The 27,444-nt window shown below is 45.2% G+C and overlaps 1 protein-coding gene across 4 annotated transcripts in view; it reads left to right on the top strand.

The window, feature by feature from the left end:
- Positions 1–27,444, top strand: part of LOC132391830 (solute carrier family 23 member 2-like) — a 111,431-nt gene that overhangs the window by 66,267 nt on the left and 17,720 nt on the right. For all 4 annotated transcript variants that reach the window (XM_059965513.1, XM_059965498.1, XM_059965487.1 and 1 more), the window contains 6 exons: positions 2,449–2,537; positions 5,392–5,459; positions 14,798–14,979; positions 17,142–17,262; positions 19,684–19,840; positions 23,867–24,014. In XM_059965513.1, the coding sequence (XP_059821496.1) occupies positions 2,449–2,537; positions 5,392–5,459; positions 14,798–14,979; positions 17,142–17,262; positions 19,684–19,840; positions 23,867–24,014 (765 nt within the window). The remainder of the gene's footprint in view (positions 1–2,448; positions 2,538–5,391; positions 5,460–14,797; positions 14,980–17,141; positions 17,263–19,683; positions 19,841–23,866; positions 24,015–27,444) is intronic.

Genomic DNA, 27,444 nt, shown 5'->3' on the forward strand with positions numbered 1-27,444 from the left:
GATAACCTCCTGATTTTTGAACTCAGTGCCTTGACTAATAAAAACAAGCATTCCATAAGCCTTCTTAACCACCTTATCAACCTATGTAGACACTTTTAAGGAGCTATAAACTTTGATCCCAAGATTTCTCTGCTCAGCAACTCTGAGCAACTCTTGCCCTTAATAGTGTACTGTCTCCTTGCATTTGCCCTACCGAAATGCAACACCTCACGTTTATCTGAGTTAAACTCCCATCTTCCATTTCTCAGCCCATATATGCAAATTGTGCTAAAGCTCCATCCCAGTAATTTCAGGGCAGTTACTGGGGTAAAGAGTTTGCTTTGTGAGCAGGCATAGACTCAATGGGTCAATTGGCCTACTTCCATGATCTTGTAGTAGGTTAAACTCACATTACAACGCTGTGGGGCCGAAGAGCTTGTGCTGCTCTGCTCTATGAACTTGTTGCTGAGGGGAGAGGTCTGTGAAAGAACCACTCACAATCCTCAGCTCCCCATTCAGACTTTCCTCTCCAAGAAGCCAATGGCTTTCAGGTTACAGCAGCCTAGTTTATAGAAGGGTGGTAATTTCTCTGGCTCTCCTGCTCATTATCTTGGGTGGCAACTGCTGGTTGCCAGCTCTCCTGCCACCAAAGAAATTGATTTCTATCACTGCTCACTGTATCTTCTCTGCTGGAGGAAGAGACCTCCCACAGCTATCCCAAGTCAGTACAATTCCTCTGTTGCTCCGGGCAACCAGAAGTAGTTACCCACAACTAGTGATTATCATCTCACCAGTTGAGGGATAACTGCTGGTTACCAGGGCAACAGAGCAATTGTACAATCCTGTGTGAACCGCAAGGGGTCACCCCTCCAGTTTCAAATCACATGCTTGTCCCGCCCTTCTAACGCTCCCCCCTCCATCCCCTTGTTTATTTCCAGTAGATCAGCTGCCCCTCTGCTTCCATGTTCCATCCTGTGACCCTCACTTGCCACCACTGCTGCTAAAGGATTCACATTCCCAGGTATTCAGGCGACCTCTAAGTGCCTTTTCGTCTGTTCTGCGAATCTGATCCATACAAAACCGTCATCCTTGTTTGGATGTACTTTAGTAATGCATAGATGAGGCAGACATGTTTCCTTACCCACTTAATTTTCATAACGTGCAAATAAATATAGTTGCTTCTGACTTTAGGGAGTGGTTCCTGGCAGTTCTGGGATTATCAAGAATGTTTGGTCATCCAGTTCTCACTAGCCTGTGGTGCTCAGTGTTTCCCCTGTGCCAATCAGTTTTGGAATTGAAAAGGATTTATCCCTTTATTTCCACTCTGTCTTTTCTGCTGACCAGCCAATGATTCACCCACACAAGGAACTTCCCTGTAATTCCTTGGGCTCTTATCTTGCTAAGCAGCCTCATGTGCGGCACCTTGTCAAAGGCCTTCCGAAAATACAAGAACACCACATCTACTGCATCTCCTTTGTCAAGCAGCATCCATTATCAAGGACCCCCCACCATCCAGGCCATGCTCTCTTCTTAATTATTAACTTGAGTTATTAATCTTCAACCATCAGGCTCCTGAACCAGCATGGACCTCTTCACTCACCTCGACATTGAACTAATTCCACAACCTATGGACTCACTTTCAAGGGCTCCACAGCTCATGTTCCCAGTAGTATTCATCTATCTGTTTGTTTGTTGTTTGTTTATCTGCACAGTTTATCTTCTTTTGCAAAGTGTTCATTTTAATCTTTGCCATATAGTTATAGAGAAGTGCAGCATAGGTCCTTCAGCCCATCTAGTCCATGCCAAAACCATTTAAACTGCCTACTCCCATCAACCTGCAGTGGTACCGTAGCCCTCCATACCGCTGCTATCCATGTACCGTACCTATTCAAACTTCTCTTAAATGTTAAAATCAAGCTTGCATGCACCACTTACGCTAGCAGCTCATTCCACACTCTCACAACCCTCTTTCCTCTCATGTTCCCCTTAAACTTTTCACCATTCACTCTTAACCCATGACCTCTGGCTGTAGTCCCACCCAAACTCAGTGAAAAAAGCCTGCTTGCCCTTACCCTATCTATACCCCTCATAATTTTGAATACCTCTATCAAATCTCCTCTGAATCTTCTACATTCTAAGGAATAAAGTCCTAACCTATTCATTCTTCCCTTAGAACTCAGATCCTCCAGACCTGGCAACATCCTTGTAAATATTCTCTGTATTCTTTTCAACCTTATTTACATCATTCCTGTAGGTAGGTGTGTAGTCTTTCACTGATTCTATTGTATTTCTCTGTTCAACTGTGAATGCCTGCAAGAAAATGAATCTGCAGGTAGTATATGGTGATATATATGTACTTTGAACTGTAAACTTTGAGCTTTTGAGTTTTCCAAGCTACCACCAACCAACCTTTGGCAGAGTGAACTGTGCTGGGTTTCTCTTACAACAGACTATTTTTGTCTTCCTCAGACTTCCCTTGTTCCAGGCCAGTGCCTTTGCTTTCCTAGCTCCTGCCCGAGCAATCCTGTCCTTGGATAAATGGAAGTGCAACAACACAGGTAGGGAGTGGCCGTCGCATGGCCTCATCATGAGCGGAACTACCGGGGGTAATGGGAAAGACAGCATTAGCTTGGATGAGGCCAAGCACTGTCATTCTCTGAGCAGAGGGCCAGGATGCATGAACCATGGGTTTTCAGGGTGTTGGCCTTGAGAAATTCCATTGTGTAGGCTTTGTTTAGGATCATCCTCATGGGTTTGAAATGGAATGTAAGGATTTAAACCCATTTCTGACTTTCTTGTATCACTTGAACTGATATCATAGGAGAACTTCCATTTACTTGTGTTTTCCTTCTTTGTGACATTCTCATTTCCTTTCTCTAACCCAGAGTGTTTTTCTCTCTTTCTCTCCCGCCCTCTAGCATAGAAAAGTACAACGCAAAAAACGAGATCTTCGGCCCATCTAGTCCATGCCGAAAACATGTAAACTGTTCACTCCCATTGACCTCTACCGGGATCCTGGCCCTCCACGTCCCTACCAACCATCAACCTATCCAAACTTCTCTTAAACGTTGAAACTGAGCTCGCGTGCACCACTTGTACTGACAGCTTGTTCCATGCCCTCGTGACTCTCTGAGTGAAGAAGTTTCTCCTCATGTTCCCCTTAAACTTTTCACCTTCCACCCTTGCCTCTGCTTGTAGTTCCACCCTGCTTGCATTTACCCTATCTGTACCCCTCATGATTTTAGATATCTCTACCAAATCTCCCCTCAGTCTTTTACATTCCAAGGAATAAAGTCCTAACCTATTCAATCTTTCTGAATAACTCAGTTCCGACAACATCCTTGTAAATTTCCTCTGTACCCTTTCAGTCATATATAAATCTTTAGTTAAATGACCAAAGCTGCACACAATACTCTAAATTAGGCCTCCCCAACGTCTTATACAACTTCAACATAATATTCTATCTCCTGTACTCGGTACTTTGATTTATGAAGGCCAATGTGCCAAAAGCTTTCTTCATGACCCTATTTATCTGTGATGCCACTTTCAATAAATTATGGGTCTGTATTCCCAGATCCCTTTGTTCTACCACACACTTCAGTGCCAGACTGTACACCCCTCTTGGTGGGTCCCACCGAAGTGCAACACCTCTCACTTGTCTGCATTAAATTCCACCTGCCAATTTTCAGCCCATTTTACAAGTTGGTCCAGACACCTCTGCAAACCATCCCGCTAGGGTATTAGTCCCCATCCAGGTGCAAACTGTCTGTTCTGTTCAGGTCCTACCCTCACTGGAAGATATACCCTCCCAATGATCCAAAAATCAGATTCCCTCCTTCTACACCAACTCCTTAACCACGTGTTAAACTGCATAATATTCTTATTTCTGGCCTCACCTGTATGTGGCATGGGTGCCAATCCTGAGACCCCAACCCTGGAGGTCCTGCACTTAACTTTGCACCTAACTCCCTGAACTCACTTTGCAGAACCTCATCACTCATCCTACCCACGTCATTGGTACCTGCATGGACCACAACCCCTGGCAGTTTACCCTCCCACTTAAGAATGCTGGGGACTCGATCCAAGATGCACAGGACTCTGGTGCCTGAGGGGCAGCTTACTATCCAGGAGTTACGTTTTCATCCACAGAACCTCCTTTTTGTTCCTCTACTGCCAAAGCTTGCCTCTCTGCCCCCTTCCCTTCTGAGTCACAGAGGCAGATTCAGTGCCAGAGACTCACTACGACTCTCTTTGTTAGGTCACCCCACCCCCGACAGTATCCAAAGTGATTACTTGTTGTTGACAGGGTGGCCACAGGGGTACTCTGCACTTTCTCCTTAGCCCCTTTCCCCTTCCTGTTTGTCACCCAGTTTCCTGTAACCTGCACCTTGGGTGTAACCACATCTCTATATGTCCTATCACTGCCTCAGCCTCCCAAATGACCCGGAGTTCATCCAGTTCCAGCTCTAACTCTTCAACATGGTCTGTGAGAAGTTGCAGCTGGATGCGCTTCTTGCAGTTGTAGTCGTCAGGGACACTGGAGGTCTCCCCGCCTTCCCACATCCCGCAGGAGGAGCATTCGTCTATCCTGCCTGACACCCCTACTGTTCTAACTGAGCAAATAGAATGGAAAAACAATAAATGAGCCTCAAAATCTCTTAACACTCCTGCTTTTTCTTTCTCTCCCTCCCTCTCCCACGCACATTCCACTTTCTCCTAGCGCCTCATGCTCGGTTATAGTGTCTCAGGTTTCTGTGCATGTACTCCCTCTCTAGCCCCTTACTCAATGGAATGAGTCTGCACCTTTGCCATCAAAGGGAGGGGAGCAGGGACAAGGCTCTTCGCTTCTCCAGCCACACTTCCACAGTGCCGGTATAGTAGTGCGGACAGCTTCGTTGCTGGGACTCAGCTGGAGTGTGGAAGCCACATTAAGATGCAGTGTTCAGGCAACGTTGTATGTCACTGCTCCAAAACAACTACTCCAAGGCTGTCCTTGTCAGGATCTGTTGCTCCAGCTGGATTAGTTTGCATTCAGCTCAGCCCTCTTAATTAACAGCTCACCTTAATCTGTGGGCAATAGATTTGTCTCTCCGTGAGAACAGCAGAGGGAGGGGAGGGAATATGCTCTAATTGCCATGCTGGCATAGAACCAAGCAACCTTGCCTGTTAGTTTCATTGGCACAACACACAGAATGCTGGAAGAACTCTACAGATCTGCTACCTGACCTGCCAAGTCCTTCAAGCATTGTGTGTGTTGCTTGGAATCCAGCGTCTGTAGTCGCTCGCATCTCCGTTTCACTCGCACGTTGAGATGCCATTCCCATGAGTTGAAGGCCTCTGGCACAATGCCAATGCAACAGCACTTGACTATTGGATTTTCAGCAGGCTTTTACCCTTGTCTTTTCTTTTAAGGTATAACCTTCACAAATAGTTCTGAAATGGTGGACACATCGCATATTTGGCATCCAAGGATACGAGAGGTAAAAATTGTCATGAACTAATTATTTCATATTTCCTTATGATACAGAAAGAAGCCATTTAGCCAATGAGTTTATCCCATTCCCAATTTTCTGTGATCAAGAGTCAGGTTTAATATCATTGGCAATTGTCATGAAATTTGTTGTCTTTGCGGCAGCAGTACAATGCAATACAAAATAATAGAGAAAATAACTGAATTGCAGTTAGTGTGTATGTAAATATATAATAAATAGTTAATTAAATAAGTCACCTCCTTTAATCCCTGTATACCCATGGCTGTGTCGCCACCCACAGCTCTAATCTGCTAATTAAATTTGCCAATGAGACTACATTGATTGGCCTAATCGCAAACAATAATGAGGTGGCCTACAGGGAAGAAGTCATCTCTCTGACACAGTGATGTCAAGAAAATAGCTCTTCCTCAGTATCACAAAAACAAAGGAGCTGGTTGTGGATTACATGAGGAATGGAGATGGGCTAACCTCTATTGACATCAATGAATCTGTGGTTGAGAGGGTAAACAGCTTCAAGTTCCTTGGCATCCACATCACCGAGGACCTCGTGTGATCTGTACACATCAGCTGTGTAGTGAAAAAGGCACAACAGTGTCTCTTCCACCTCAGACGTTTGAGGAAGTTTGGTATGGACCCCCAAATCCTAAGAACTTTCAACAGGGCACAATTGAGAGCATCCTGACTGGCTGCATCACTGCCTGGTATGGGAACTGTATTTCCCTCAATTGCAAGAGTCTGCAGAGACAGCCCAGCACATCCGTAGTTGTGAACTTCCCACTAATCAGGCCATTTACAATGACAGGTGTGAGAAAAGGGCTTGCGGGATCATTGGGGACCCAAGTCACCCCAAACCATAATCTATTCCAGCTGCTACCATCTGGGAAAAAGTACTGCAGCATAAAAGCCAGGACAAACATGCTCCGGGACAACTCCTTCCACCAGGCCATCAGACTGATTAACTCATGCTGATTTGAGTGTATTTCTATGTTACATTGACTGTTCTATTTATTATAAATTACTGTGATTGAACATTGCACATTTAGATGGAGAAGTAATGTGAAGATATTTACTTCTCGTGTGTGAAGGATATAAGAAATAGTCAATTCAATTCAATAGTGCAAAACTAGAAATAAAAAAGTAGTGAGGTAGAGTTCATGGGTTCAGTGTCCATTCAGAAATTTGATGGCAGAGGGGAGGAAGCTGTTCCTGGATCGTTGAGTGTGTGCCTTCAGGCTTCTGTACCTCCTACCTGATGGTAACAACCAAAGCAAGGCATGGCCTGGGTGATAGGCTGTTTAATGATGCACACTGCCTTTTTGAGGTATTGCCCCTTGACGATGTCTAGGATACTACGGAGGCGAGTGCTCATGATGGAGCTGTTTACAATTCTCTTCCGTGGAAAATTTTAAAGGCTACTCCAGATTCGACCACTCACTTTCACACTGGGTTCAACTCACAGTGGCTGATTAACCTACCAACCTGCAGGTTAGTGGGAGAAAAGCAGAACACCTGGAGGAAACCCATGTGATTTCAGGGAGAATGTGCAGAGGCCAAGATTCAAGTGTAAAGGAGAAGAAAATAATTGTTACTCCGGATCTGATGCAGCATCAAAAAAAAAAGCATATGATAAAGAGCTCAAGAATGTAAAAACCACAATAAACATAAATAAGAAATCTATATACATAAGTAGATTGTATGTCCATAAAGTAACACTCCACACATGGCATCAGAGGTTGGGACTGAATCTGGGTCATTGGAACAGTGAAGCAGTTGCTCGATAAGCTGTGCCATCTTTCTGCAGTTCCTCTCTGGCACTAATTTGTTTGCCTGTCCTTGACTGAGGGCCTGGGTGAAGTCTGTCTAGCTGTTGCTGAGAACATCTGGTACACAGACACAAGATATCTGACTGAGTAATGATGAAGCTATTAGAAATCTCGCTAGTTCATGGGGACTGTCCGCCAACTAAACCCCTGTATCACCAGTGGCCTGGTATTCAGGCACACTAGCCGATGAAGTTGATACAGTCGATGTTAAGCAATACTGGCAATTGGTGGTGGGCTGTGCACAACCTCGGGATTTTCCCTAACTCATGACAGTCCAGGAAGTGTTTTGCTTTTGAAAATGTTGCCAAATGTGGCAGCTAATTTGCTTCCTCAAACTATTTTGAGGACTTGTTACCCAGGAACCACAAAGGGAATTTCTTTTCTCTTTGTGGTAAACACCAGGATGCACAGCACCTCCAGCATGACAGCAGTGTGGGTGTCTCGGTATGTAGTGGTTAGCACAATGCTTTACAGTATAGGTGACCCAGGTTCAATTCCCGCCGCTGCCTGTAAGGAGTTTGTACATTCTCCCCATGACTGCGTGGGCTTCCTCCAGATGCTCCGGTTTCCTCCCACAGCCCAGAGACTTGGTAGGATAATTGGTCATCGTAAATTGTCCTGTGATTAGGCAAGATTAAATCACATTGCTGGATAGTGTGGCTTGATAGTGTTCCACGATGTATCTAATGAACCTATTAATCAATCAATAAAAATAATAATAAATACATAAATAAAAAGGTGAACCCCATCAATTTAACACATCCCACTTGACCCCTCTGCCACAACCACTCAAGCTTGACTTTCTTTTCAATTCAATCACTGTCGTCCGGCCAAGATGGCCATCAGGAAAGTACTGGTGAGCCACTTTGCTGAACCATTGAAGGGACTCCCAAGGAATACTTCACGCACTCTTGATCTTTTCAGTGATTTCAAGTTCCCTGGCCCTGATCATCTTATTTTCACTATGGATATCCAGTCCCTGTACAACTCCATTCCCCCACCTGGAAGGCCTCAAAGCTTGCCGTTTCTTTCCAGACACCAGACCCAACGAGTTGCCCTCCACCACCACTCTCCTCTGCCTAGCGGAACTTCATTCTTAATAATTTTTCACATGGCTTCTCCCACTTCCTTCAAACTAAAGGTATAGCCATGGACATTCATATGGGTCTCAGATAATGCCTGCCTTATTGTCGGCTACACGGATCAGTCTATGTTTCAAGTCTACACTGGTATCAGTCCCCAACTTTTCCAGCACTACTTTGACGACTGCTTTGGTGCTGCTTCCTGCACCCATGTGGAGTTCGTCAACTTCATCAACTTTTACCCTGCCCTCAAATTTACCTGGTCCATTTCTGACATCTCCCTTCCCTTTCTCAGTTGCTTTGTCTCTGTCTTTGGAGACAGCTTATCTAATGATGTCTGTTATAAAACCACTGACTCGCAGCTACCTGGGATTTACCTCTTCCCACCCTGAAACTTGTAAAAATGCCACCCCCCCTTTCTCTCAATTCCTCTGTCTCCACTGCATCTGCTCTCAGGATGTGGCTTTTCATGTCAGAACTAAGGAGATGACCTCCTCCTTCAAAGAAAGAGGGTTCTATTCCTCTACCATCAACACTGCCCTCATCCCATCCTCCCACCACTCTGCCAGGGATAGGGTTACTCGTCCTCACCTACCACTCTTCTGGCCTCTACATCCAACATATAATTCTCCCTGACTTCTGCCATCTTCAACGAGATTAAATAAAGGAGACTACGGAGCCATGAGGGAAGAGCTGGCCAAAGTTAAATGGGCGGATGCCCTGGCAGGAAAGACAGTGGATCAGCAGTGGCAGATATTCTTGGGCATAATACAAAAGATGCAAATGCAGTTCATTCCAATGAGAAGGAAGGATTCAAAGAGGGGGAAGGGGCCACAGTGGTTGACAAAGGAAGTCAGAGATTGTATAGCATTAAAGAAAAAGAAGTATGACAGGGCTAAGATGAGTGGGAATACAGATGATTGGGAAAGTTTTAAGGAACAGCAGATCTTAACTAAAAAAGCAATACGGAGAGAAAAAATCAGGTATGAGCTCAGTCTAGCCAGGAATATAAAAGGGGATAGCAAAAGCTTTTTTAGCTATGTGAAGAGAAAGAAGATAGTTAAGAACAATGTTGGCCCCTTGAAGAATGAATTGGGAGAAATTGTTATGGGAAACGGAAATGGCAACAGAATTTAATGCATACTTTAGATCTGTCTTCACCAGGGAGGATGGGCCAGGGTCATAAGATATCAGAGGAATTGAGACAGATTGACATTAGGTAAGAAACTGTGATGAGTAGACTGGTAGGACTGAAGGCTAATAAATCCCCGGGTCCAGATGGTCTGCATCCGAGGGTTCTAAAAGAGGTGGCTCAGGAAATTGCGGATGCATTGGTAATCATTTTCCAATGTTCCTTAGATTCAGGATCAGTTCCTGAAGATTGGAGAGTGGCTAATGTTGTCCCACTTTTCAAGAAGGGAGGGAAGGAGAAAACGGAGAACTATCGCCCTGTTAGCCTAACGTCAGTCGTGGGGAAGATGCTTGAGTCCATTATTAAGGACGAAATAGTGGCACATCTAGATGGCAGAAATAGGATTAGGCCGAGCCAGCATGGATTTACCAAGGGCAAATCATGCTTGACTAATCTGTTGAGTTTTTTGAGGGTGTAACAAGGATGTTAGACGAGGGTAAGCCAGTAGATGTTGTGTACCTAGATTTTCAGAAGGCATTCTGAAAGAAGGTGCCACATAGGAGATTGGTGAGTAAAATCAGAGCTCATGGCATTGGGGGCAGGGTTTCAACATGGATAGAAAACTGGTTGGCAGATAGAAAGCAAAGGGTAGCAGTGAATGGGTGTTTCTCAGACTGGCTGGAGGTGACTAGTGGGGTACCACAGGGCTCTGTATTGGGACCACAGCTCTTTACGATTTATGTCAATGATTTAGATGAGGGCATTGAAAACTATATCAGCAAGTTTGCTGACGATACTAAACTGGGTGGCAGTGTGACATGCGAAGAGGACGTTAGGAGAATACAGGGAGACTTGGATAGGCTGAGTGAGTGGGCAGATACTTGGCAGATGTCATTCAATGTGAATAAATGTGAAGTTATCCACTTTGGAAGCTGGAACAAGAGGGCAGAGTATTGTCTGAACGGTGTCGAGTTAGGTAAGGGAGAAATGCAAAGAGACCTAGGAGTCCTAGTTCACCAGTCAATGAAGGTGAATGAGCAAGTGCAACAGGCAGTGAAGAGGGCAAATGGAATGTTGGCCTTTGTTACAAGGGGAATTGAATACAAGAGCAAGGATGTTCTTTTTCATTTGTACAGGGCCCTGGTGAGACCACAACTGGAATATTGTGTACAGTTTTGGTCTCCAGGTTTAAGGAAGGACATTCTGGCAATTGAGGAAGTGCAGCGTAGATTCACTAGGTTGATTCCTGGGATGGCAGGGCTGTCTTACGCAGAGAGATTGGAGAGATTGGGCTTGTACACGCTGGAATTGAGGAGATTGAGAGGGGATCTGATTGAAACGTTTAAGATAATTAAAGGATTTGATAGGATTGAGGCAGGAAATATGTTCCAGATGTTGGGAGAGTCCAGTACCAGAGGGCATGGATTGAGAATAAGAGGTCAGTTATTTAAAACAGAGTTGAGGAAGAGCTTCTTCTCCCAGAGAGTTGTGGAGGTGTGGAATGCACTGCCTCGGAAGACGGTGGAGGCCAATTCTCTGGATGCTTTCAAGAAGGAGCTGGATAGATATCTGATGGATAGGGGAATCAAGGGATATGGGGACAAGGCAGGGACTGGGTATTGATAGTGAATGATCAGCCATGATCTCAGAATGGCGGTGCAGACTCGAGGGGCCGAATGGTCTACTTCTGCACCTATTGTCTATTGTCTATATCCCACCACCAAGCACATCTTCCACCCCCCACCTTCTCCTTTCCATAGGTATCACTCCATACGCAACTCCCTTGTCCATTTGTCCCTCCTCACTGATCTCCCTCCTGACACTTATCCTTGCAAGCAGAACAAGTGCTACACCAACTCATACACCTCCTTTCTCACTACCATTCAGGGTCCTAAACAGGGCCTAGGTGAGGCGACACTTTGCCTGTGAGTCTGTTTGGGTCATCTACTGTATCTGGTGCTCCCGATAAGGCCTCCTGTATACCTGTGAGACCCAAACTAGATTGGGAGACTTCTTCACCGAGCACCTACTCTCTGTCCACCAGAAAAAGCAGGATCTCCCAGTGGCCACCCATTTTAATTCCACTTCCCATTCCTATTCTGATATGTCTGCTCATGGGCTCCTCCACTGTCGTGATGAGGCCACACTCAGGTTGGAGGAGCAACACCTTATATTCCTTCTAGATAGCATGAATATTGATTTCTTGAACTTCCGGTAATACCCCCCTTCCCCTCCTTCACCATTCCCCATTCCCGTGTCCCTTTCTCACCTTATCTCCTTACTTACCTATCACCTCCCTCTGGTGCTCCCCCCACTCCACTTTTCTTTCTTCCATGGCCTTCTGTCTTCTACTATCAGAATCTACCTTCTCCAGCTCTGTATTTCTTTCATCAATCAACTTCCTAGCTCTTTACTTCACCCCTCTCCCCCTGCTAGTTTCACCTATCACTTTGTGTTTCTTTCTCCCCTTTCTCCCACTTTCTCACTCTGACTCCTCATCTTTTTTCCTCCAGTCCTACTGTAAGGGTCCTGGCCTGAAATTTCGACTGTACTCTTTTCCATAGATGCTGCCTGGCCTGCTGAGTTCCTCCAGCATTGTGTATGTTTTGTTGGAGAGGATTTCAAGCTAGCAATGTTGAGGAAGGTGCTATGTTTTCAAATTAGGACGATGGACATGTTGGAGTTTATGTTTCCATGGGGCTGTTGTCCCATATCCACAGTGATGAAGGTGGCTGTTTGGGAGGCATTGTCTGAATAGTTGGATGGGTAACTACAGTGTGTTGTATGACTAATACACACTATAGCCGCTGTACGCTGATGGTGGATGTAAAGAATACTTGGGCTGGTGGACTGGGTGCCAATCAAGGGGGCTGCTTTCTCTTGAATGGTATTAAGTTTCTTGAATGTCACTGTACCATACAGGCAAAGAGTGTTTCATCACATACTTGACTTCTACCTTAAAGTTGATAGAAAGAGTGCAGGTGTGCTCCCAGTGCCTTGACTAATATAAACCCCCTCACTCAACAATGCATTTCTGTCTAGGGAAATTTGCTTCACTGTGAGTGTGTGATGCATTTTCTATATTATCAGAATCATGACATATCTATTAACATTGACACATGTCATGAAATTTCTTGTGTTGTGGCAGCAGTACAGTGCAATACATAAAAATTAGATAAATAGATACTTTATTGATCCCAAAGGAAATTATAGTGTTACAGTAGCATTACAAGTGCACATATATAAATATTAGAAGAGAAGTGGAAAAAATAAAAGAAACAAGTTACCATCAACAGTCTAGTAGGAGACGGGTATCATCACTTCCCTAGCTATGGGTTGACTCATAATAGAGCCTAATGGCCGAGGTGCATAGTACTTTTTGGAGCAGCACAGTTGTCTTAATCTATGACTAAAAGTGCTCCTCTGTTCAGTTGAGATGGCATGCAGAGGGTGAGGCGCATTGTCCGGAATTGCCAGTATTTTTTGTAGGGTCCTTTGTTCTGCCACAGCATCCAGTGTGTCCAGTTTGACTCCTGTAACAGAGCCAGCCTTTCTGATCAATTTATTGAGGCTGTTGGCATCATCCATGTTGATGCCATTGCCCCAGCACCCCACTACATAGAAGACTGTACTGGTGACAATAGACTGCAGAACAATGTGAAGGAGAGGCCTGCATACTCCAAAGGACCTCAGTCTCCTCAGGAAGTAGAGGTGACTATGCCTCTTCTTGTACACAGCCTCTGTGTTGGTGCTCCACTTAAGTCTGTCGGCCAAGTGCACCCCCAGGTACTTGTAGGTCTTCACTGTCAATAGTAACAAGGAGCAACGTAGGCTTAGCCTTCCTAAAGTCCATCACCATCTCCTTTGTCTTACTAATGTTGAGCTGCAGATGATTCAGCTTGCACCATTTGACAAAGTCCTCCACCAGGACCCTGTATTCAACCTCCTGCCCTCCCTTTATGCACTGAACTATTGTTCAGTCATCAGAAATGTTCTGCAGATAACATGACTCAGTGTTGTATCTAAAGTTCGAGGTATACAGGGCAAGCAGGTAGGGGACCCATACAGTCCCCTGTGGGGCCCACATGCTGCTTATATCCACATCTGACACACAGCTCTGAGGCCACACAAACTGTGGTCTGTCACTCAGGTACTCCATTGTCCAGCCTAGTTGGCATTGAACGGAGCATCTCCCCCAGTGATGAGAGCTGTATGGTTTTGAAGGCACTTGAGAAATCAAAAACCATGATGCTCACAGTGCTGCCCTGCTTATCCAAATGGGAGTAGGCTCTGTTCAGCAGGTAGATGACAACATTGTCGATTCCAATATGCTTGTAATCGGCAAACTGCAGGGGATACTATAAAAAGTTACAATAAGAAGTAGATATATACTTTATATGTATTTAATTAAATAAGTAATGGAAAGAATTCAAAAAATATTGCAGTAGTATTCAAGAGTGGATTCCTTTTTCCATTCAGAAATCTGATGGCAGAGGGGAAAGAAGCTGTTCCTAAAAACATTGAACGTATCTTCAGACTCCTGTACCTCCTTTCTGATGGTAGTAATGAGAAGAGAGAATGTCTTTTGGTTATATTAGTAACTCCACTTCAAATGTATTTTAATGGGGAAAAAGGGCACTTTGAAAGATGGTAAATTATGGCAAGGCCAACACCCTGAACTACCAATCTAAAGGCAAGTATTAAAATCTCACACAGTAGCAAGGAAATTTAAATTCAATTAATTAAATCTAGAATTTGCCACCATGAAGCTACTATGAAATGCCTGCCATTTTGACCCGGGGTGATTCTTCAGTGTTGTCCAAAGTGGCTAGACAAGCTGTTTGGTTCAAGCAGATGGTCATGGATTACTGATGCCCTGAGGACTAATCGAAAGGCTTAGAATCTGATTGAGGTATGCTTCTTTGCCAGGGAACCAAGCAGGCCTTTGCAGTCATGGACAGGAAGGTCTTTATTTTTTGTTTTATTTCGAGGCTGTTAGATAAACCTGGAATGGAGAAGGACCTGGAAAGATCCCAAAATTCTTGGGCCAGGGAAATACAGTTCAAACTGTATACAGCAGCAAAGGAGCGAATGGAGACTCTTGAGTTATTCTGTCGCTTAGAGCCCATTTGGGAGAATGTAACAGTGCCAATTTGTTTAAAGTTTCCTTTTCTCCTTGTCAAGGCATCCTTTTTGCTTCAGGAGTGTTTCACTTTCTGCGTAAGAGGTCTGTCAGGCCAAAAACTTAAGTGACTTTTTAGGGTGATTCAAATGTCATCTTCTTTGCAGATCCAGGGAGCCATCATTATGTCTTCCCTCATCGAGGTGCTGATTGGTTTCCTAGGGCTGCCGGGCGTGCTTCTGAGCTACATTGGTCCACTCACCATAACCCCAACAGTGGCTCTGATTGGCCTGTCAGGTTACCAGGCAGCAGGAGAGCGAGCAGGGAAGCACTGGGGTATTGCAATGCTGTAAGTGCATTCTGTTCTACTTCCAAAATGGAAATGTGTGGAGGACAGATTTGGACCCTTTATTTAAGAAGGGGTATACCAGCAATGGCGGTAATCCTGAAGAAATTTATTAGAGTAATCCCTGGGATGAACAGCCAGGGAAGATTTGTATTCTTTGGAGTTTGGAAGAATGAGGAGAGATCTTATTAAGACATAGGGTCAAGGAAGGGTAGATGTTGAGACGGGAGAGCCTCAAACAAGGGGATATAGTTACAGAATGAGGTCACTTATAACCGAGGTGTGCAGGAACTTCTAGCAGAGAGAGATGAACCTTTGGAATTCTCTACCTCCAGAGAATGATGTAGACTGAAAAATTTAAAAGGGAGTTGGTTCATTGTTTGAAGGACTAGCAAAGAGGAGACTAATGTGAAGCTGATGTAGAAGAGGAGATGTTCAACCGTGATCACGTTAAGTGGCAGAGCAGTTTTGAGGGACTGAGTGCTCCAGCTGTTCTTAAGCTGGGAGGGACAGATGCCCAAGGTCTGAGCATTGATCCTGGTGAGCCCTGGAATTATCAGTGGGGTGGGAAGGTTCAAACTTGTCTGATTGAATTCCAGAGGCCTTCACTGTGGAGAACACAAGGACAGACAGACAGAGGCTTCCTGTGATGCTCCACAAGCTGGTTGTTCACCCAGGTCCTTTGGGATTGGGGGAGACGGCAGCTGCAAAAAGATACAGGCTTGCTGGAAAGGGTGAGTGAATGCAACAGCCTGCATTCACAGAGCACCTTTTTAAGTGAAATAAAATGCTCCAGGATACTTTATTGGGTGTTATCCATCAAATATTACCCCACCCCCCCAGCCAGTGATGATTTTTGGAAGATATGACCAGAATGGAAAACTGGGAGAGGTTGTTCTGAATTGCTTCTTTGATGTGGGACAGGAAGAGTTCAGAGTTCATTCCATTTCCCAGCATGTTTTGCCATTCAGTAAGGTCATGGCTGATTTATGCTTAAATTCCCTGAACCCAGCTTTTTCCACATCAATGCTATCTCTAATTAACAAAAAAAAACAATTTCTGATTTAAAAGGAACAACTAACACAGTAACAGTAGCTGCTTGTGAAAGAAAATTTTTAACTCCACTCACTCCTGGCTCCGATCTTTAGCTTTTGCCTCGAGGTTGATCTACTGCACTGGTATATATTTGGTTATTTGATGACAAAGAATGTAGATAGAGATCTTTGAAATAAATGTCAGTGGGTAGCACGTTTGCTAGCTAGTTTTGAGTTCTGTTCATTGGGTGGGTTAAGCCAGCAAAAGCCGAAGTCTTTCAGGATCATAAGTGGTTTCCACCTTTTATTTGTTTGTATTTTGTTTAGAGATGCAGCATGAGATCAGGGTCTCCCGGCCCTCCGAGTCCTCGCTACCCAATTACACCCATAGGAGCAATTAACCTGTAACCTGTGTGTCTTTGGGAGGAAGCCAGAGCAGCCGGGGGAAATCCCGGTCACGGGGAGAACGTGCTGTCTCCTTACTGACAGCGGCGGAAGTGAACCCGGATTTCTGGCGCTGCAGTAGCGTTACGTCACCGCGCCTCACTTGCTGATGTCTGCACGCAATCTGATTGAAAGCATGCAGCGTCGTTGAGATTTGCTGTAAAACTGTTAGTTGGACTCTGATACTCATCTGAGCCTTTGTGCTGACATGCAGAATTCTGACAGAATGGGTGCTGGAGGGCATATAGCACCTAGTGGGTTAACACTTGAGCAGTAACTGAGGGAGCATCCATATTGGCAGACTGGAGACAGAGGATCCTAGACTCCAGAATGGAGTAGGCAAAACTGTGAGCTGGGAGAGGGGGGAACAACACCAGGGAAATGCGGCCCACCCTGTCCCCATGGATAGACTCTGTGGACAGAGGCCAAAAATCCAAAACAGAACGACTGGTTCGGTGGAGAGGCCTGGTATTGAAAATGTGTTGGGTTTGAGTCAGAAGGTCTGCTGAGGGTCTGAGGAATGAAAGGCTAACATCCTTAGACCGAGCAAGAGTGTGCTGTATTGGGACAGCGAGGACATTAAGAAGAAGGAAGAACCGTTATTGGAGAACAGACAAGTTGTGCTGGCAATGAAGGCCTGTGAGAAAAGGGCATTCGACCCAACAAAACTGCCGTTTTCTTTTCCAGGACAATATTCTTGGTGCTGTTTTTCTCACAATACGCGCGGAACGTCAAGCTGCCTCTTCCGATTTATAAGTACAAGAAGGGATGGACAGCATACAAGCTACAGCTATTCAAAATGTTCCCGGTAAGTTGCTGGTAATCAGATGAGAGCAGAGGGTTGATAGTCAGTCAGAGATAATGATGTCCAGACTCCACAGCACATTCCATGTTACCTTGCCTTAATTTGGGATTTAAAAAAAAGCAAACTTGTTATTGAAAGGGAGGCGTGACTTGCTGTTGTACTTTGCATAAGTTCATGGTGTGCCGGAGGCCTCGACAGCTGTAGCAATGCCTCTGTAATGTAGGGAATTAGTTAAACAATTTACATTCTTCTTTTAAATTTTGGTAATATTTTGAGCCTCAATATTCCCTGGAATGTCAGAGATAACTCCACTATTTTTCATAGAAATGCGGATTTAGGATATTGTATCTATCTGTTGAGTGCAGTTAGTCCCCTGTTTTAACGTCCTTTCCCAAAGGTCACTCGCTCAGTACTGGCGTGCCAGCCAACAGTCATTTGTTTTGTCCCACTGTTTAAAAGGAACTGCCTGTGAAGCTTGCATGCTGTGCAGTGCACCGAGATGAGCGATAATGGCCGGCATTTGGCAAATCCCAGATCGTAGTTGGCTCACGTGGAGAGGAGCATTGACCAGCAACTGGTTATGCCTTTACGTAGTTAGTTCACTCCAAAGTGTTAACTGGGAGGAGACAGATGCATGTTGGCAGTGACAATTGGCTTGGTTGAATAAATTAGTTTTGCGAGGTTTCTAAAGGACAAGAGAGCGAAGTGAGTGTTAGAGGGGAGATTTCCGAGCAGGAGACCTTGACAACCTAAGGACACAACTGCCATTGGTGGTGGTATTATATGTGGGGATGTTCAAAAGCTTGGAATTGGAAGAGCACAGAAAACTCTTCCCAGTGTAGAGAAAGGATTACAAAGTGGAACCTTCCTGCTACTGGAAATGTCAATTCAGGATTCTCAAGGCAGTTTAAACAAATGAGCAACAAGTTCAGAATGCTGGAGGAACTCCGCAAATCAGACAGCATCTATGGAAAGGAATAAACAGTCAACATTCCAGATCAAGACCCTTCACCAGCACTGGAAAGGAAGGAGGCAGAAGCCAGAATATTAAGGGGAAGGGGTATAAGCTGGCAGGACACAGGTGAGATCAGGTGAGGGGGAAGGGGGAATGAAATAAGAGTTGGCCGGTGACAGATGCAAGAGTTAAAAGGTTGAAGAAGAAACCTCGCAAAGGAGGACAGGGTACCATGGAAGAAAGGAAGGAGGAGGGTAACCAGAGAGAGGTGATGGGCAGGTGTGGAGAAGAGAGGGGGTGAAAGGGTAATTAGAGGGAGGGTGGAATTACCAGAGGTTAGAGAAATCTGTGTTCATGCCATCAGGTTGGAGGGTACTCAGGCGGAATGCAAGGCATTGTTCCTCCAATCTGAAGTTGGACTCTTTGATGTGTAGTGGAGACTGTATTGATTGGCTGCATCGTGGCCTGATATGGAAACACCAATGCCTTTGAATGGAAAATCCTACAAAAGGTAGTAGATTTGGCCCTGTACATCACGGGTAAAGCCCTCACAACATTTAAAATGTTGTCGTAGGAAAGCAGCATCCATCATCAGAGGCCCTCACCAGCTAGCCCATGCACCTTTCTCACTGCTGCCATCAGATGGAAGGTACAAGAGCCTCATGATTCACACCACAGTTACTACCCCTCAACAATTAGGTTCTTCTACACTCTCTTACCCATCCTTTGAGATGTTTCCACAACCAATGATCTCACTTTAATGACTCTACATCTTGCTATCTTATGTTCTCGTTATTTATTTATATTTGCGTTTGCACATTTTTTTCTCTTCTGCACTCTGGTTGATCTTTCATTGATCCTGCTATAGTTACTGCCCTATAGATTTACAGAGTATGCTCACAGGAAAATGAATCTCAGGTTGACATATGTGTACTTTGATAATAAAATTTACTTTGTGCTTCTGTCCAGGGTAACTTGGAGGACATTAGGCTTGCCCCCAAGTTTAAAAAAATAGAAAATGCTGGAACATTCTACTGATCAGAGAGGGCAACAGAGCTAATGTTTCTGATTGGTTCAGCCACAAGTCTTCGACCTGAAAGATTGCATCTGTTTCACTTCACAAATACTGCCTTGCTTTCCAGCGTTTTCTGTTCTTGTTTTGCATTTCCAGCGTGTGGCTATTTTTTTTTAATTTTCAGCTTCCTGCTGTAAACCAAACTGCCTAACCAGGCAAGTGCCGGCTGTGCAGAAGATTGATCTTCTGTTGGTTTCTTTATGGTCTGAACTTAAGTGGTGACAGGGGCAAAGGTCCAGTGTTAATTCATCATTAAACTGGGAAGGAAACTTCAAAAAGAATTAAAGCTGCCGTTAATTTCACAGCAAGTTGCGATGAGAGGTTATGAGTGTACAAAGTAGTTTATTGCATCTTTTCCTCTGACGTCTCATCGTTCCTCTGCTTGCTGCTGTAGATTATTTTGGCCATCTTAGTGTCGTGGCTTCTGTGCTTCATCTTCACGGTGACTGATGTCTTCCCACCGGACAGCAACCAGTATGGCTACTATGCACGCACTGACGCAAGGAAAGGAGTTCTGTCTGTGGCGCCGTGGTTCAAAGTTCCTTACCCCTGTAAGTATGCATGCTCCATGTTATTGCACTCACTCTGTCTGGTGCTGGTGAATGCCAGGCAGGAGTTCCTGATCACCCCTTGCTGGCTGAGCTGGTATTGCTGTGTGATTCTGCAGATAGGTCAGACGGTTTAATTTGTACGGAGCTTCTCACAATCGCGGGATGCCCCAAATGCTTCTTTTTATGAGAGTGCAGAAGTTCCCACTAGTATATAATGTGCTGAAATGAAAATAGAAAATGCGGGACTTAACATTTCTTGGCCAGAAACTTTGATTCTGTAGATGGTGCCCGACCTGCTGAGTATTTCCAGAAAATCCTGTTTTTATTTCACATTTCCATCCTTTATATGCATTTGAGTTTTAACCTTAGTGATGTTGTTTGAGAGTTAAGCATTACCCAGTGTTCTCCGTAGGTTTCTGGACAGCGTCCATCAGTAGGGACCCCAATCGCCCAGGTCTTGCCTTATTCTCATTGCTGCCATCAGGAAGGAGGTACAGAAGCCTGAGGACACTTACTCACAGACAGACACACATGCATACAGTCATTCACAGTTTCTTTATTGTTATATATTTCATTGTACTGCTGCCTCATAGGTAACAAATTACACGTCACATGCCAGTGATTTTAAATCTGATTCTGAACTAAGTTGTAGAGTCAGTGTTATACAGTTTGGAAACAAGCCCTTCAGCCCAAATTGCTTGCATCAACCAGGATATCTATTTATCTGGGTTAGAACTGTTTGCCCTGATTTGACCCATATTCCTCTTCAATGCTTTCTATCCATATACCTGTCAATATTATTTAAAACCTCATAATTAGACCATAAAGCATTGCAACAGAGTTAGGCCATTTGGCCCATCGAGTCTGCTCTGCCATTCAGTCATAGCTGATTTATTATTCCTCTCAATCCCATTCTCCTGCCTTCTCCCTGTAACCTTTGATCCCCTTAATAATCAAGAACCTCTCTGCCTCATTCTGCCTACAGCTTCTTCTGGTAACTCATTCCATATATCCACCACTGTCTGTGTGGAAATGGTTTCCCTTCATATCCCCTTTAAAAATCTTTCCCTCTTGCCTTAAATCTATGTCCTCTAGCTTTAGATTCCTCACCATCGTTGAAGACATGCACCATGCACTTGAGAGAGCAGGCAGAATCTTGAATTAACATATAAGACCATAGGAGCCGAAATTAGGCCATTTGGCCCATCGAGTCTGCCCTGCCATTTCATGGCTGATCCATTTTCCCTCTCAGCCCCAATCTCCTGCCTCCTCCCCCCCCCCCCCCAACCCCATCGCTTCATGCCCTGACCAGTCAAGAATCTTATCAACCTCTGCCTTACATATACATAAAGATTTGGCCTCCACGGCTGCCTCTGGCAACGAACTCCACAGATTCACGACTTCCTGGCTAAAGAAATCCCTCCTTGTCTCTGCTGTTGTTTGTGTACTTGAGGCCCCGGACTTAAATTCACACACAGCCCTTCAGATTGGACTTGGAATGCAGATAGCAGTGACTACACTCTCCCCTTCCTCCTTTCTACCCTATTAATTAAAAGCAGAGAATCTACTCCTGGCTGCCTTGTGTCTCAGTGGTGGGAGGAGGGAGCCTCAAGCTAATGTGACACCGTCTCCTTGCCCTCACATTTTAAAACCCAAGAACATGTGTGGGAGATTAACCAAGCATGGGGGGAGACCAACGCAGAGAGAAGTACTGACATCGGGTGGGTTGAATTGGAATGCTGCACATTCTGCCCTATATACAGCAGCTTCATTAATAGTTTGATCACAACTGCAACATGCAATTTAGGAGCCAAAAAATGCATAAGCAATGTAAATGAAACTATTGCTAATGATTGGCAAAAGAAGCATGCCATTATTGCACAGCATAATACTGTTTATAAATTTCACATAACTCAAAAAGTAGGATTTATTTAACCCACTGACTCTCATAACTACCTCTTCCGATCCTGCCAAATGCAAAAATGCTATCCCCTATTCCCAGTTCCTCCATCTCCGCCGCATCTGCTCCCAGGATGAGGCTTTCCGTTCCAGGACATCGCAAATGTCCTCTTTCTTTGAGGATCGTGGTTTCCCTTCTGCCGTCATCAATGATGCCCTCACCCACATCTCCTCCATCTCCCGCACTTTAGCCCTCACCCCATCGTCCCGTCACCGTAACAGGGACCGAGTTTCCCTCATCCTCACTTACTACCCCACCAGCCTCCGGATCCAGCACATTATCCTCCGCACTTCCGCCAACTTCAACAGGACCCCTCCACTAAGCACATCTTTCCCTCTCTACCTTCTCCACTTTCCGCAGGGATCGTTCCCTCCGCGACTGCCTGCTCCAGACGTCCCTCCCCACAGATCTCCCACCTGGCCCTTATCCCTGCAAGCGTAATTGCTACACCAGTCCCTACACCTCCTTTCTTACCACCATTCAGGGCCCCAAACAGTCCTTCCAGGTGAGGTAACACTTCACTTGTGGAAACACAAAAATACAACTGCAGATGCTGTGGATCAAAGATCAGGATGAAGGGTCTCGGCCCGAAATGTTGGCTACTCTTTTCTCACGGATGCTGAGTTCCTCCAGCGTTGTGTACGTACACTTCACTTGTGAGTCTGTTGGGATAATCTATTGCATCCGGTGCTCCCGGTGCGGCCTCCTTTACATCAGTGACGCAGATTGGGGGAACCACTTCGTCAAGCACCTCCACTCCGTCCGCAACAACAGACAGGATCTCCCGGTTGCCACCCACTTCAACTCTGCTTCACATTCCCATTTGGATATGTCCATACATGGCCTCCTGTACTGCCATAATGAAGCCAAACTCAGGTTGGAGGAGCAACATCTGGGTAGTCTCCAGCCCCTTGGCATGAACATTGAATTCTCCAACTTCTGGTAATTCCCTCCCTCTCCCTTCCCCATCCCAGTTTCACTCTGCCTCCTCCTCCAGCTGCCTATCACCCCTCTCATGATTCTGCCTTCTACTACACAGTGCTTTCCCCTTACATTCCTTCTTCACCTTTCCTGCCTATCCCCTCCCTGGTTCCCCTCCCCCATCCCTTGATCTTTCCTTTTACTGTTTTTTCACCAGGCACCTACCAGCCTTCTCCTTCCCACCCTCCCCCCCCCCCACCTTCTTTATAGTGCCCCTGCCCCCTCCCTCTTCAGTCCTGATGAAGGATCTCGGCCCGAAACGTTAACTGCTCGTTTCCACGGATGCTGCCCGACCTGCTGAGTCCCTCCAGCTTTTTGTACGTGTTGCTTTGACCACAGCATCTGCAGTGTACTTTGTGTTAAAGAAAAGCTGCAGACGCTGGAAATCCAAGCAACACACAGAAAGTGCTAAGCGAACTCAGCAGGCCGGGCAACATCTATGGAAAAGAGTACAGTCGACATTCTGGGCTGAGACCCTTCAGCAGGATAGTGAGACCTGCTGAAGGGTCTCGTCCTGAATCATCGACAGTACAATTTTCCATAGAAGCTGCCTGGCCTGCTGAGTTCCTGCAGCATTTTGTATGTTGCTTAAAACATTCCAGTGATGACTCGGGGCAACACAAAGTGCGGGAGGAACTCAGGCAGCATCTACGAAAGGAAGTGGACAGTCAGCATTTTGGGTCAAGACCCTCCAGCTGGATTGGCTTCCGATGAAGGGTCTTGAACTGAAATGTTGATGGAGCATGTCCCTCCACAGGTACTGTCTGACCCGACTGTATTCCTCCTGCACATTCTGTGTTCTAAATGCCAGCATCTACAGTCTCTTGTATCTCAAGATATAAGCTTTATATAAATTGCAACATTTAAGCTATTTCTCCCCAGAAGTGGAAATGCCCAGTGACTAGCAAATTGCCATAATTATTTAAAATAAAAATTAGTTTTCACAATTTTGTCTGTTCTGTCTGTAACTCAGCTGGGAATTGTTTTTAAGCTCACCTGGCTTGGTTGACCGGGGTCTCTGAAAGTTGTGACGTTGAAGCTCTTGATCTTTGAGCAGTACTGACCATTGTGCTCGTTCCTTGCAGGTCAATGGGGTCTCCCAACCGTCTCAGCAGCAGGTGTGATAGGGATGCTGAGTGCAGTGGTTGCCAGTATTATCGAGTCCATCGGTGATTACTACGCCTGTGCCAGGCTGTCCTGTGCTCCTCCCCCACCGGTTCATGCAATCAACAGGTATCTAAACAGAGGAGGAATCCTGTGCCTGTGTGTGTGTAAAATTGTTATTAAATTATTCTGCTGTAACTCACTGTTTTTGCTTTTCCCCCCTCATTCCTTTCTTCCTTCCCTTGGATTTCTCTGCTATCAATCCCTAAACTTTTTATGTCTTTTTCCTTTTACAGTATATTTTCTTTTGCTCTCCCTGTATGTACATGCTCGCCTCAGGTCTGCTATTTTCTCTTTCATCATTCTGTTGCCCCTTTTCTTCCACCCCCTGAACTTGTCTCTTTCTGCATTTTCTTCTCCTTTTCCTTCTGGGTCTTCCTCTCAATGTGACCATTGAACTTTCTGCCACAGGTTTGCTCATCTGTGTGTGTGCACACACATCTCTGTCCTTTTGTTTATGACCTCTAAATGGCATGTTTGGAAATGTATTCATTTTGAAGTACTGGCCATTAGTTGCCCCTGGTGACAGTCGCCCTGGACAGAGCAGTTCTTGTTTCGTTCCCCTTTTTAATGAGTACACTCGACTCATTCATTTGTTCGTCAGTTGCCATGGACGCCATCTTGCAGATGAGACTAGATTTACTGAAGATCTGCTTCAGCTCGTTGTGCTTCGAGTTAGTACAAGCTAGCTTTGGTTGTGTGGAAGTGAGAGACAAGCGTTCATATTCAGGAGAGTCAATGTCAGGGCCAGGATTGTTGGATCCCACAATACCAACTTGGACTTGGAGCTTCTGGTTGAGAGTGTTATCCATACATCTTAAATGCAACAGGTTGTCACTGGATCAACAGTGCAGTGGGCCGTTTGACTAGAATCAAGAGTCTGAGCAGCTAGGTAATTAGAAATAAAACTCGAGTGTCAATAATGGTGGCATTAAGTGACCAAGTAATTCCAAAAGATCTTCTGGTCCACAGGTCCTTCATTGGGAAGAATTGCCATCATGGTTTTTAAAATTATGAGAGGCACAGTTAGAGTGGCTAGAGCATAAGGAATAGGAGCAGGAGTAGGCCATCTGGCCCGTCGAACCTCCTCTGCCATCAATAAGATTATGGTTGATCTGGCCATGGACTCATCTCCACCTTCCTGCCTTTTCCCCATAACCCTTAACTTCCCTACTATGCAAAAATCTATCCAACCTTGTCTTAAGTATATTTTTTGAGGTAGCCTCCACTGCTTCACTAGGCAGAGAATTTCACAGATCCACCACTATCTGGGAAAAGCATTTCCTCCTCAACTCCATCTTAAATATACTCTCCTGAATCTTAAGGCTATGTCCCCTAGTTCTAGTCTCACCTACCAGTGGAAACAAGTTTCCTGCCTCTATGTTATCTATCCCTTTCATAATTTTGTATGTTTCTATAAGATCTCTTCTCATTCTTCTGAATTCCAGCGGGTACAGTCCTAGGCGACTTGATCTCTCCTCATAGTCCAACCCCCTCATCTCTGGAATCAACCTGGTAAGCCTCCTGTGCACCACCTCCAAAGACAGTATATCCTTCCTCAAGTAAGGAGACCAGAACTGCACACAGTACTCCAGGTGCAGCCTCACCAGTACTCTGTATAGTTGTAGCATGACCTCCCTGCTCTTAAATTCAATCCCTCTAGCAATGAAGGCCAGCATTCCATTTGTCTTCTTGATAGCCTGCTGCACCTGCAAACCAACCTTTTGTGATTCATGCACAAATCTGCACAGCAGATGGATTCAACATATCGTAAACATTTGCAGGCCCAGCACCAACCCCTGCGGCACACCGCTCACCACTGATTGCCAACCAGAGTAACACCCATTCCAACTCTCTGCTTTCTATTAGTTAACCAATGCTCTATCCATGCTAATATATCATCCCCAACTCTATGAATCCTTATCTTTATGGATATCTTTTATGCAGCACCTTATGCAGATGTTAAGCTAACTATAGTTACCTGCCTTTTTGAACAGTTGCTTGACATTTGCCATCTTCCAATCCGTCAGGACTTGCCCAGACTCCAGAGAACTTTGGTAAATTATCACCAAAGCCTCTACTATAATTTTGGGCCCATCGCTGGAATCTTTTATCCAGAATCAAAGATATTATAGGGCTTACATTTAACTTGAGTCGGTGGCAGAGGATAGGGGGCATGGTTAAAGGAGATGTGTGGGGCCGGTTTGTTTTACACAGAGTGGTGGATACCTGAGATGTGTTGCTGGTGATTTGGGGTGGAGGCAAGAACCGTAAGACTTGGGAGCAGAATTAGGACATGCAGGCCATTGAGTGGGCTCTGCCATTCCATCATGGCCAAATATGAAGAGGCTTTTAGATGGGCACGTGAATGTGCAGACAATGGAGGGATATGGTTCTTGTGTTTGCAGAAAGGACTGATTTAGCTAGTGTGTTAATTACGAGTTTAATTAGTTTGGCAAACATTGTGACCGAGGGGCCAATTCCTGTGCTGTCCTGTTGTATGTAATGCATACGTTACGCGTGTGTGTGTTTGTGTGCTGTAAGAGGGTGCAGCTGGAATCCTGAGTTTCTTCCTCTGTGTGCTTACAATTGTACAGTATGTGCTTGTGTAGGTGTGCATCTGATGTTCGTGGTGTCCATGTGGTACAGGTGTGTGTGATGTACTGATTTTAACCTGTGTGTATGATTGCATTCTGAAACTATGGCTGGGAGCAAATCAGAAGCCTGGTTTCTGAGAGAGAGATGTGGCTAGGTTGTAGCTGGAATGCCTTTAGCCTGTCATGTAGATCTTTTCAAGTTATACCACAAACAGCGCCTACGTCACCTTCCCCACATCAAACAACCCCTGCATCACAGTGGTGATCCCGTCAATTGTCACGTAGCTAACTGTTTCTGCCGAAGAGCTCGGTATACGTGAGGCCTCCCTGCTGCAGAGGCGGGTGCAGTGTTGTTTCAAATCATGAATACGAGGTTCTGCAGAAGCTGGAAACCCAGAGCAACACACGTACACAAAATTCTGGAGGAGGTCAGCAGGTCAAGTCAAGTCAAGTAACAAGACAATAGGCAGAGTAAAGGGCAGTAAGTTAGTGTCAGTCCAGGCTTCGGGTATTGAGGAGTCTGATGGCTTGGGGGAAGAAACTGTTACATAGTCTGGTTGTGAGAGCCCAAATGCTTTGGTGCCTTTTCCCAGATGGCAGGAGGGAGAAGAATATGTATGAGAGGTGTGTGGGGTCCTTCATAATGCTGTTTGCTTTGCGGATGCAGCGATGGTGGTGTAAATGTCTGTAATGACAGGAAGAGAGACCCCGATGATCTTCTCAGCTGACCTCACTCTACATTGCAGGGTCTTGCGATCCGAGATGGTACAATTTCCAAACTTGCAGCTGCTCAGGATGCTCTCAATACAACTTTTGTAGAATGTGATGGGTGGGGGGGGGGGGGGGGTTGGGAGATGGACTTTTCTCAGCCTTCGCAGAAAGTAGAGACGCTACTGGGGTTT

The sequence above is a fragment of the Hypanus sabinus genome, chromosome 1 (genome assembly GCF_030144855.1).
Source record: "Hypanus sabinus isolate sHypSab1 chromosome 1, sHypSab1.hap1, whole genome shotgun sequence".
Lineage (NCBI taxonomy): Eukaryota > Metazoa > Chordata > Chondrichthyes > Myliobatiformes > Dasyatidae > Hypanus > Hypanus sabinus.